Source organism: Lipophrys pholis (genome assembly GCF_963383615.2).
Source record: "Lipophrys pholis genome assembly, chromosome: 15".
Lineage (NCBI taxonomy): Eukaryota > Metazoa > Chordata > Actinopteri > Blenniiformes > Blenniidae > Lipophrys > Lipophrys pholis.
The window spans coordinates 7274571-7287131 of record NC_137642.1 but is presented as its reverse complement, the minus strand read 5'-3'; the positions used below and the strand labels follow the sequence as shown (position 1 = coordinate 7287131).

Below are 12561 nucleotides of genomic sequence, written 5' to 3'. Positions count from 1 at the left end.
AAACTCCACACACCTTCTCACCTCCACCATTCAGCAAACAGCCGCCGAGGTTCCAGAGCTCTGACAACTTCATACTAGTAACCAATGGCTCATGATGGTTAACCAGTCGATGTTTCAGCTCAAGTTCTCCATGTGTCCACATACCCTTTGTCTTTGTCATTTTTGAAACACAGTCTTGGTTTGTATAGAAGCAGCAACGTTTGTGCACAATTTTACACATCAGAATCAATGTATCAAGGGGTTTTCTTACCCTTTTTCATGTATTTGAAGGCAATGAGGACCGTTTCTTTTGCCTTTACAGGAGACTGAGTGTTTAAATGCATGTAAATTGGACGACTGGCAAAAATCGCATTGACCGTCAAGTGTGTTAAGACTTTTTGACTTGACCCAAAAGTACTTTAAGTCAGGATATTTTGCTATTACACCCATCCACCGATCAGTTTATCACAGGTCAAAACCGGAGTGACAGACAATCTTTAAGCAAACCCAAACAACTGGAAGTCATAACGTAACCTATCTTGGCTATTGGTGAAGGAAGCTGGAGTACCAAGAGGAAATGCCTCAGTATACCAGAATCAAACTTAGTTAAATGAGTAACAAGTTTATTTGGGTTTAAGCATCAAAAGTCACAATCACATACTCAGTTGTCTTTGTAACGAGCAGTTGTTGTCAGACATCAACATGATTCCCTTTGAGTTTTAAAAAGCCGATTTCTTCTGTGTGCACTCCGCTATGATAACCAAAAAAGGTGAAGAGGGTTGAGCTATTGATAAAAAAAATAAATAAAAAAAAAGGAGTTTTTGGAATATGAGGGCACTTTTCTGTGATATAACATTATCAGGTAGCTCTGACAAGAGCTGTAAAATTAACCCACTTATTACACACGAGCAGTGTCAAAACCTATTATCTCTTTGTGGCTGTGGTTAAGTAAAATTACAGCTTTCTGAACCCGAAGAATAAATGGATAAATTAACTAAATTGGGTTTACGAGTGTGCACAAGAGTAGTATAAACTGAATTCTGGATGACACGCGGCGATTCTAAACTGCTGATGTGATCATATTAACCAGCCCATGTTTCCCACATACACTGGTTCTCTCATTAGGTGCTAATTTACAATAATGTGATCCAGAACATCAGTCTTTAAAACGCAGTTTTGGATTGATGAGCTGAGCTATATTGTGCAATATTTTGGTTGGTATGGTAGTAACTTTGCCACCACATAAACATGCAGGAGAGGTGCAGCATATAGACATTACATATAGTCATTACAAGGCATGTCCAGCCTAAGATTTCTGCAAGATGCAACACCATTACCTTTACAAATACAAACAGTATGGCACATTTTTGGTACAGCATCATAAAAGCGGTTGCTAAATGAAGTGTCCAGTGACTATTAGGGATGCATGAATAGCAATACCAGTATCGGATTTCGGGTAGAACCGAACCTGTTCTCTCAGCAGAGCAGGTAATCACATCAGTGTAAAGGAGGACGTCTTCTCGAAGATTTTCAAAGATAAACAATGCCTGCCAATTATGCACCAGACTTGTGTCAATCTGATCATAAGGATCAACTTTGTTTTCCCTTGAAGGGTTCATACAGAAGTTGCAATTGCCTGATTCACACCGGGCGAGGCGACTCCGAAGACCTGGGTGTGATTCATACACACATTCTGTATTCATGCAAAATACTTGTGTTTCTAACACAACATCATTTTTATTGCATTATTAAGCGCTCAAATTTCTACTGAAATATGTCTCAAATACAATGAAAACAATACAAATGCCGATCATTTTCAAAAAACACAATTTCCATAAATAATATTTTTCCTCAATGCAAGTTTGAAAAATTGTTTATGTATGGTCAAGACATGGCGTAAATCCCCCCAAAGCTTATCGGAGATATTAATTGGGGTTCTTATTTGTTAAAGTAAAATGATGTCCTAATTGCACCTCTCCACTTTTCATTCAGTCGACATTTCTTCAATGTTTGACAGCTGAGACCTGTTTCTATTTAAGACTCTCTGTTAACTACCGGCCTTGCTTTTATGTGTTGCTTTGTTCGTCAGCTGTCTGAGGCTTATCCACCCTAAACTTTTCACATGATTTCACACATCCAGCAGCAAAGCAGTGGCCTTCATTGGTATTCGGAGCCACTCTAATTCAATCTTCTGGTTGACTGCAAGTGTTTTTCCTATCCTCTTTAAAAAAAAAACCAAAAAAACAGTTAGATGCAGTACTTTTTTGGAGCTTTTTAATTATTCCTGGCCTCACTCATTAGCACTAAGGGAGGGGGTGTCGACTGAACTGGCAGTGATAGATCTGGGGAAGGAGTGAGGGGGCGACACAGCGAAGGTGTGCATGTGTTTGGGCTTCCTCCTGCGCGCGCACAAACCTAAAGGATGTTGTTTGTGCCAGTACTATGCTCCCCTGCACCAACACCATGCTCTCTGTGTCAGGTTAATGAATCATGCCGCGATAAACACTTCCAGGTCACGGCCAGCTTTATTCCATCTGAGAGAGGGAGAGAAAATCGAGCGAGGGAAAGTGCAGGTGCCAAGACACGACTGTGATGCATCCTGGAATATTTTGTTTCATGACAAGAGCAGAGCCATCCACTAGAATTACGCCAACTCACTCTAATTTTGATAATTACATCACATCTTGACATGGGTGTGTGACACTAGGAAACGCCATCAGAATCAAGAGGAAAACTGCAAAAAAGTAGGCAAAATGAAAAGCGCAGGGCGCAGGAAATGAAGACAGTCTAGACACCAAGGTTATTAACTTTTCTTGCTGAGAGGCGCTAAAGGTGGAAAATGGTTTTAGCCTTTCGCCACAGCTTGATAACATAAAAAGCAGCTGCTCACAAAATGGAACGATATTTGATTTTTTTTTTAGAAATGTGGCATATTAAACTTCAATAAATGTCTCTTTTTCTTTTTTTTGCCTTTAACTAAATCATGACAGCTTTACTAACCACAGCAATTCATGAGAGACTTTCTTTTCAAATGTATAACCTGAAAATTAAAGAAAACTGTTTTTTTCTTCTTTTTTTTTTTTCCCCCACACCGTTATTCAATCTGTGACATTGAAGTTGACAAAATAATTGTCAGCGATGCAGCAGAAGCTTACAGTCAAGAGGCTCGCAGTGCATGTATGTGTGTATCCGTGTTGTGCCTCACAAAGTTGTCACGCCAGCGGCACTAAATTTTCCAAATGACAAAAATCATCACGGCTGTCTTTTCCTAAAGCGTCTCATAATAGCATGTCAAAGTGGACTGCTCCTAAATCACCACCCACAAGCGTTGGTGACAATAGTAGTGACAAGTCCTTGGCATCACACCACAATTTATAGCAAGGGCAAATGTGTTTATTGCGTCTCAAACCCGAGTGTCACAACCGTCCGTGTTTAATCAGTAATTCATGGTCTCAAAGTCTGACAAGTGAATCTGTTTCAAACTCTTCTGCATGTTGTTTCTTCAGAAAACATCATTTCTTTCTCAGTATAGTTGTTAAATGTTTGTCACTCAAAGATAAAAAAAAAAAAAAAGATGACAGAAAGGAAAAGATGCTCAGAGTTATCTATTGAAATAAATAATTTTAAGCGTCACACCAGATCACTTGTACGCGGCTCGAGTTATTTTGGGATCGGTCGACCAAATAAAAAGTAAGTTTTATGCCTCAGTTCTGCACAGTAGATACGACCTTGAAGGAGTACACAAACAGCTCCAGTATATTCACTCAGTAATGGCATTTATATAGCCTCGTACCCTTTGAAACGAATACTCCGATCTTGAAAAACATGCATCTGTTGGCAGAAAGGAAGACCCATGAAGGAAAAGGCAAAATACTCAAGGGGACCAGGAACAACTTAAAAGTGAAATGTGGTAATCCACAACCCGGAGTCTGGCAGGTGAAGGTCACATACTGCAAGTCTTTAAAAGTGTTCGGAAGTTCACATTGAGCCCCACTGACACTAAAGGGCACATTTTGCTTTAAACACAGCTTTTATCCAGGCTGGGAAATCCAATGTACAGGGAAAAAATAAAGCAGTGTGACGGATTGAGGATATCTGCTTTTAAATCTGAGGTCTGCGACAAAGCTGAATAATGATTGTGTTTACCTGAAAAGACAGGTGCTTTGTGGTACAATGGCACAGCTGAGTCACTGTTTATGAGAGCGTTTCGTCGCCGCCTAAACACATCTGAAAAACTAACTAGACATCCATAAATCATTCATATGAAACCTCTAGAAAACATAGGGAATGAACTTTACCGATAGAGCAAATCAATAGTCTCAATGCACTCTTAAGAGGTCAGACACATTCACATATTTACACGCGTTTAGGCACAGCAATGGTGACAGCAGCCGTGCAAGTTGCTTTCTCACCAATAGATGCAACCTGGAGTGTTTCCCCTGAGGGCATTTTGACACAGACAGAGGCAGGCAGAAATAGAGATAGAACTGAACAGAAAGCTCTTAGGATTTGAAGAGGGCCTGAGTTACGAACTCAGACAGAACCACAATGTCTGTAGAATTGAAATGTATCGTGTTATTTTCTGGGCTTCGTGTCAGTGATTCACAACGTGACCATCTGGATGTCGGTGTTTCAGGGAAACCTGTGTTGATTTACTTTTACATTTATCTAAAGTTTGAACAGATTGTGGAGAAAAAAAAGGCCTTTTATGTTTACTGGTTGACCAGTCCTACGATTTTTTTTTTTTGAAGAGATCTCAAGTTGGAAATACTAATATCTGTCCCTGAACTCAAGTGTATAATTTTTTCTTTCTTTTCTGTGGAACTTCATGGAGTTTAATCTGCGTTAATAGCACCACTGTCTGTGTTGTATCTGTATACATGATTAGTGGGTTTTCCATTATTTTGTCATTTCTCTGATATTCCAGTCTATTGGTGAAATGAGCCAGTAATAAATATATATTCAAGCATTGGTATTAACAAGTTACAACATTATCTGAATTGTCAAACATCAAAGGACAACTTGAGTTTCCATCTTTTTTTAATGTCAGATGGAAATATTCATGTAATTCATATAATAGATTAAAATTCTCAAAGCAGCCAAACTCCATTATTTTATTAGGTCCTATCTATTTTCATAATTTCAATGGATAGTGGTCATCACGTAGCACACAGTCTCTCAGCATTTCTTTCCCTTTGTCTTGCCACGCCGCTATCCCCGCCATTAGAATTCAACCATTAGTGTTTCATACAGGGTTGCTTTATTATGTCCGGGCAGAGCCCTCTGTAGCTTTCCATCTCTTTCTCATTGTTGACCTTTCTTTTCTACACCCATCTCCCCCCCCTGTCCTTAATTTCTCCCTCTGCCTTTGTACACCTCTTATTTGCGGGGCCGTCTCTTCCTCTCTCTCGGCTCCTGTCTTCCTCCTTTAACCCTGCTGCCACCCTGAGCAGCGTCTCTTTCTCCTTCTCACGTTACCTGGCAGCAGGCAGCAGTGCTTGTCACTTTCGTAGCTCGGTGGAAGGCGCCGCGCCGGGGCTACACCTCAGCCTGGCCCTCCGCTCAATCCATCAACTGCCCTGCAGAGCTGGCATGGCAGCTGACACCACCTATTCTGCTTTCTCCCACATCAACAACTTTGGGAGGCCACCGACATAAAAATAGCAACATAAAGTGCGACAGAGGCTAAAAAAAAACCTCAAATCAAAATCCTTCCATTGCTTTAACTTCAAGTCGAAGTAGCTTCCATAATACGGCACATGTATGCTGGTATCATAGTGTAATATTTTAAGTTATGCGGATATTAGTCTTACTACTAAAGCGCATTAGTCATTTTCAGAGTTCCCATTCGATACAGGTAGTCCAGTCGCTTAAAGCATTTTAATCAGTGTTGGTGAAAATGAATGATTATGTCTCAAAGCCCGAGCTCGGAGAGCCAAAAATCTAATTCGGGTGTCTTCAAGATATATAGCTTGGAGCGTCTCCGTTGACAATTAATTGGTGAGTGACTTTGGTAACCCATAAAATGTGTCAAGTTTGTGCACCTAAATGTGCATCATTTTAAGTGAGTGATTTAGCAAATGCTTACCGATACAATCCAAGGACGTACAAATTGCACCGTTTGAATGCTTGAAATTTCACTTTTACGGCCTTCTAAAGGCTTGCGTGACTCGAGCGAGCCGACAGTGGCCGGGTGTCAGGAACGAGGCGACACTGAAACTGACACAAGACGCTACATCCTCTTATTCCTGAAGTGAGCGGGAGACGAGATGGCAACTGTCTCGCCGAGAGAAAACAAGTGCCTGAGATTGCGGCGTAAAACCGCAGTCGCTGTCAATGACATATGCGGCTTGTTCGTAGTACGAGGAACGACTGTGGCCCAAGAGGAGACGAGACAAGTGACAAGTGACTTGTGATGGGAAGTGAAAGAAATGGAGCAACTTCAGAGCTGTATAGATCAGAAAAGGATGGAGTGATTTCTGCTGATTCATATGCATGGGAAAAGTTTGTGCGGACCGGGCTACAATGATAAAAAAAAAAAAAAAAGGCCTTTTTATTTGAGCTTTATACAAATTGAGATATTTTATCATCCTCTTGTAATAGAGTGAAAAATGCCAGGACGTTTGTTTCCCACCACTTTATAGTCTGATTGCATGTCTTTTTTTTTTTTTTGGTGTAGTTTGAACCTCTTTCTTTGAGTTTTGTGCCTTGTAGTAGCTGTGGTGCATCTCTTCATAGCCCTTCTGGGTCTTGTTTTTTTTTTTTTATCTTACTATGTTATCTCTTTGTGCTGATCTTGTATCTCTTTGCTGTTGTCTTGGGTGTCTTTGTAGTTCTTCTGCGTCTCTGTAATTATCTTGGTTCTCTTTGTGGCCCTTTTGCATCTATTTGTGGTCATTTGTAATAATCGTAGTTTTCACTGAAGTCCCATTGCATCGCCGTAGACTCTGTGTCTCTGGTTCCTGTTTTGCATCTCTTTGCGGTTTGTTCTCCACACCTCTCTAAGCCTGTTCAATAACCCAGCCATGTATGTGTGCGGTGAGAATAAATAAGTACGGAGTACAGCAGAGCAGAGCAGAGGACACAGTAATAATGGAGCTCAACAAACTCTGGAGCAGACTGTTGACAAATTCAGCAACAGCATGAAGCAGAGCAGGTCTCTGAAGTAAACAGCACCTTCACAACGTCTTCACATAGTTTCACGCCACCATGCATGAATGACTGAGATGACTTGATAACATTAATCCCAGCAAGTCATTGACCACATTTTTTTAATATGCACATCACACTGACAAATCTTTGATCCTGCACTTCATGAGTACCCGATTCCCCAAGGCCTCATCTTCATTCCCCATTCTGATCTAAGCATATTTACATTTTCTGCCTCTTCTGGCGAGGAGGAGTGGGTACACTCCGTGACAACAGCCACCGAGATACTAATGAAGCTTTGATGAATTTATAAATCTCCACCACTTCTAATATATTAACATATTCAGAGGAGCGACCGGGGATGTGCTGAATGTGAAGTCGTGCTTATTTCTCCGTCCCAAAGATGCCTCATGTTAATTGCATAAAGGCAAGAATAGGGCATGTAATTGTCCAGATTAAATGCGATTTTATGTGAAGGAAAAAGTGTCTCCGGCAGACAGAACGTATTGCGTGCGGGTACGTGCGAGAGCGTCTGAACTGAAAAAGAAGATCAAAGAATTATGCTATTAAAGAAACAGTGTGCATTCACATTTTGTGATTTATTTGTAAGTGTTTCCCTTTTAGATTAGAAGTAGGGAACTGACAGGAAGCTAATCGGAACGAAGTCATGTTTCTAAGGCATTGCCAATCGGTTTCTTACTATGTTATTTGCTTATAATGGATAGAATGATTAAATAGGTCAATCCAGAATATTGGGGATATACAGAGATGGACTAGACTGCATAACATGTTTTTGAAACGGTAAAAGCTGTACATGCTCCGGGCCATGCACACAATACACTTTTTATGATTTCACATGAGAATAACACGATTACAGTATAAACACCACAGTGGCTTCGCATATCTCAGAGGGATTCTCTCTATTCCTCCAGTATCTTTAAACACAACTGAGCTCAAAAAGCAAGAAAACTAAAAGATATAGATACGTATGTACCGTATTGAAGGCTTCTTTACTAGGCCAAATCAAAAAAGATTCTACCTGCACTCAAACACTCGCTCATCTTTAACCAAGAAACAGGGGATAAGTGTGCTTCTTGTGGCTTGTGGAAAAGTCATCACTCCGCACAAAGGTTTAGTCTTTTAAGGCAAGTTATATTGAAGGAAATATGAACTTCTAGCTTGGTATCCTGTGAATAGTGAAACTGTAATAAGAATAAAGAATAAAAGATTTCTTTAGCTGATCTGATTCCTACGCTGAGACAATTCACACCTTTTTGTTGCCTGGAAATTCAAACAATGATCACTTTGTGTTTAATTATTGTTACTCAAGCATGAGGTCCTAAATAATATGCAGAATCTAGCCAAACAATACCAAGTAATAGGTTGGCAGTTTTTATAACCTACGAAACTGAAAACTGATATTATCTGAAAATCTGAAAATCTCTTCTCCTTCTACGGCGTTTCCTTATTTCAGATAATGAATCTAAAACAATAAAGTCTTGAAAATAACAACAAAAAGGGGTCACCCTTGTGTGTTTTTGTCCAATTACGTTTTAACCTTTAAACGTGAGCATTCGGATTGCTGCACACTTCACATGCAAACCTCCGCAAAGTAATCCTGGCAATCCAATCCATTATTCATATTCTTTTTAATTTGAGAGCAAACCGCGTACAATTGTCTCGATATTTTTGTGATCTCGCCTGTGAATTGATCCGACAGAAGTGTATTACAATGAAGATTGTGCATCACAACAAAGAATTCTCAATAAGAGGAAATATTTCATGTTTTGATTTTGGTTTTTGTTAAATAGGGTGAATAACCGACACATTTCCTGTTATCTGCAGCCATTATTTAACATTTCTTTGTCTATCAGCCTGATTGAGGTCCAAATATTCCTTCTGTGTTGGAAAGTCTTTGCTGTTTTTTTTTTTTTTTTATTAGTGTTCCACTGTCCTTGCCAGATGAGCTGAAGATTAAGTGTCGGACTGTAATGTGTTTGCTGGGCAGAACAAGCTACTCAGCTCACTTTTATGTTGCCATATTTTTCTCTGTCTCCAACACTGCCAATGCCACGCATGCCTAATCTTCAACAATGCCAAAGCTCTACACCACAAAATAACTCAACATGGTTTGACCAAGTGGCTATGATGAAGAAAAACCTTGTAAAGGACTCGAGAAAATCCTCCGCTTCTAATATTGTCAATGACAAAAACAGACAAACCTTTCTGTTCATCTTTAGACTGCTTCGAGAGAAGGGCAACTAATTAAGCGGTGAACTTTGCAAGGTGAGATGAAAGAGAAAAGAGAAAAATATGTATATAATAGATACGTACACCCGATTCCACACGCTGTAATGAGCAAACCTGATTTAAAAAGTGCAAATGCAGGACAGGTGAGCAACCGCTTCCAGACTGGATGGGGTCAGCGAGTGTGTGTTTGAGCAAGATGCAGGTCCTCGGTGGAGGCGCGCAGTTTCTTTTGACTTTTTTTGAACTTTGCCTGAGGTTATATGCGGTGCTGATTCAAACCTCCGTGCGTTGTGTAATGAATGAATCTTTTATTGTGCTCATAACATTTTGGCTGTCCAAAGATGTTCTTGCGAGTTTTGATGCAGAATATTTTTTTATTTTCTGGCCAAACTCATCATCAAAGGTGAAACATTGGAGTCTGATCCCTGCCATCTGCTGTGGGTGGTGTCAGATCTCAAAGCAGGTGCGAGCAGGCCTGTGGATCTTTTTTCATCCGTTTTAAAGGGAAAGGTCACTTGGGTGATAAAAGTTCAGCAGTTTATCGCCATCATGTAATTATTTAGAGATGCTTTTTTTTTACTTGAAACAACATAGGACTGAATCGAGTCAACCATCACTGCTCACGTTGTGAATTATTTCTGTTTTACTTCCTATTTTAATCTCTTATTTTTTTTGCATCACTTTTACGACTTGTGCTCCTGATTTGCTCACGAACACATAAAAGCTGTAGAGCCTACCTGATGGATGAAAACCTGGGCACCCCGAGGGCTCATGAGCAGCACAGCCCGCCGTAAGGTGTCTCGGTACCGGTTGAGTTCCTCCGTGCGCATTGTGTTGAAGAGGTCAGTAAACACACGACTGACGTTGCGATCCACCCGCTGCAAGGAGACATCCAGACCCTGCCGAGATGCCTGGTCCATGAAGCTTTGCAAACCACGGATATCTGATGGAAGGAGAAAAAAAAGAAAAAATAAAAAAAAAACAGGTGGCATGAGATTGTGACACAAACAGAGGAAGGATAACACTTCAGGCATGGGCTGTCTTACACTATGTTTTATTCCCGGAGAATTTAATCAGAATTGTGGGTAAATAACTTTCAACACCTGCATACCCCACTCTATACTTTCAGGCTTCGTTCCAAGAGCTTCAAGACAGGTTTCGTGCCTTGCTCCTGTTCTAAAGCGTGACAAAACACAACAAGCGGCCCTGTCTTTCTGTTTCCTGGGGTTTACAGGATATGAAACCGCGGGCAGGTGTTGATGTCCCAAGAGATTTGTGTGTGTGTCGGCGTTCACTATACAGGAAACCACTTTAAAAAGCCTGCACTGCAATCCCAAATCAAAGGTGATGTGCAGCGGAGCACTCGCAATAAGTGCACCAATCCCTGAAGTCACAGGGGGAACAGCTGCCCAGCATGTGCCAACTTGTGCTGCATTGTTAAAGAGAGGTTAGGTAAAATCGTGAGAGCCAGGCTGCCTTCTGTGAATATGGGAACGAGTGTGCATATGTGTGTGTGTGTGTGTGTGTGTGTGTGTGTGTGTGTGTGTGTGTGTGTGTGTGTGTGTGTGTGTGTGTGTGTGTGTGTGTGTGTGTGTGTGTGTGTGTGTGTGTGTGTGTGTGTGTGTTGTTAGATTTTCTCTTTTTCCTTTTGAAAGTTTGATGAGTCATCGACTGCTCCAGTGCATAAGTGTAGAGAACATATAACGTACAAGGTCAAGGAAAAAGCAAGCAGGCTATAGATACACCGATTCAATATTAGCACATATATGCATAAACACACACTGTCAAGATGTTTTGGTGCAAGTTGAGAATAAAGGGAAAAGGAAGCTTCACATATTTTTAATGCTCAGGGCCAAAACTGGAAATCAGGCCAATAGGAAAACCCGTGACCAGGTTTAAGCAGAGGCAACATAATGGTACATCGCTCCCCATTTCTCAGCCTCTACCTTGGAGCAAACTGAGGTAGCAATATGACTAAGTACCATGGAAAACAAATCATAAGAATTAGATGCAATGTTTGATTTTTTCCCCCTGAAATTGTCGTGTTGCAATTTATTTTGGGGGCAACATAAATACTCACAGTTGCAGTTGGAATCTCTTCTGAGTAAAACTGCTCAAAGGGCAGAACAAAACATGAAATTAAATCATTCATCATTTTGAAGCGTGGCCAAACTCTTACTGTGGTATCTTTTGAAAAGTCTTTCCTCACACGCACACACACACACACACACATAGAGGGAGAGAGAGAGAGACACACAGACACACACAGACACTTGCTTTAGTGTACAAATTGAAATCGTTACCCTCGGTGGTGCATTTCCAACACAATGGTAAAATGCTCTGGAAAAACTCTCCTTTAGTTAAAGGACAAACATAATTTGTAAATTAATAACAAACTCACTTCCCTTACCTGTGACGGACGGGACCATTACAGTTTGGTTACAAAATTTTGGAAATGCAGTATTTGACTGTTGTCTTTTGTTTCTTCTCTGGTATGAACACAGCGAGCCTATGTTAAGTAATAATGAATATATTCACAGATTTGTTTAAAATAAGTTTGCTGTGCCATCTGAAAAAAAACACAAATAAACGCAGATCTTCTCCATACAACTAATCTGGGATTGTTGGTTGTAATAATTTCTATGTTTATATCTTATATCAGCTCATTACACTTGATACTGACCTCATTTCATCTCATATGCAACAAGGCTGCCTGCATATTATATAGATATTAAAAAAATAAATACCATGAGGAAGAAGGAGGTATACGGTCAAATAAACCATTTGTAAAGCCAGACTGTTTCGTTTAATGCAGCTGAACTCACAATTTTCTTTTTCTGTTCCTTCACCCATCCAAAGCTTTCTCTTTAGATATATGGGGGTGGGTGTGTTTAGGTTTTATTAAAATGATAAATGGCCTGACTCACAATGTCCTCTTTTTCATAATAAAAAAAAATGTATAAATTATTATTAAGAAAATATAACCACAGGGGAGAACACATTCTTAGAACTGTGGTCATAAAAGGGTGGACAGAGTCAACAGTACTCTGGTAACTTGTGGCAATAAGATAATACTCAGTGGCTACTGAGAAGCCCAAATTATGCCAAGAAAAACACCCCAGGGTGGATCAAGGCTTTCATATTGTTCACGATAACTTCTGGCTCTACCACCTTAATCTGGCA

General features: G+C 40.2%; 1 protein-coding gene across 1 annotated transcript in view; it reads right to left on the bottom strand.

The window, feature by feature from the left end:
* Positions 1-12561, bottom strand: part of grid1a (glutamate receptor, ionotropic, delta 1a) — a 241810-nt gene that overhangs the window by 65545 nt on the left and 163704 nt on the right. Inside the window, exon 4 of the mRNA XM_080481242.1 lies at positions 10116-10321. Within this exon, the coding sequence (XP_080337368.1) occupies positions 10116-10321 (206 nt within the window). The remainder of the gene's footprint in view (positions 1-10115; positions 10322-12561) is intronic.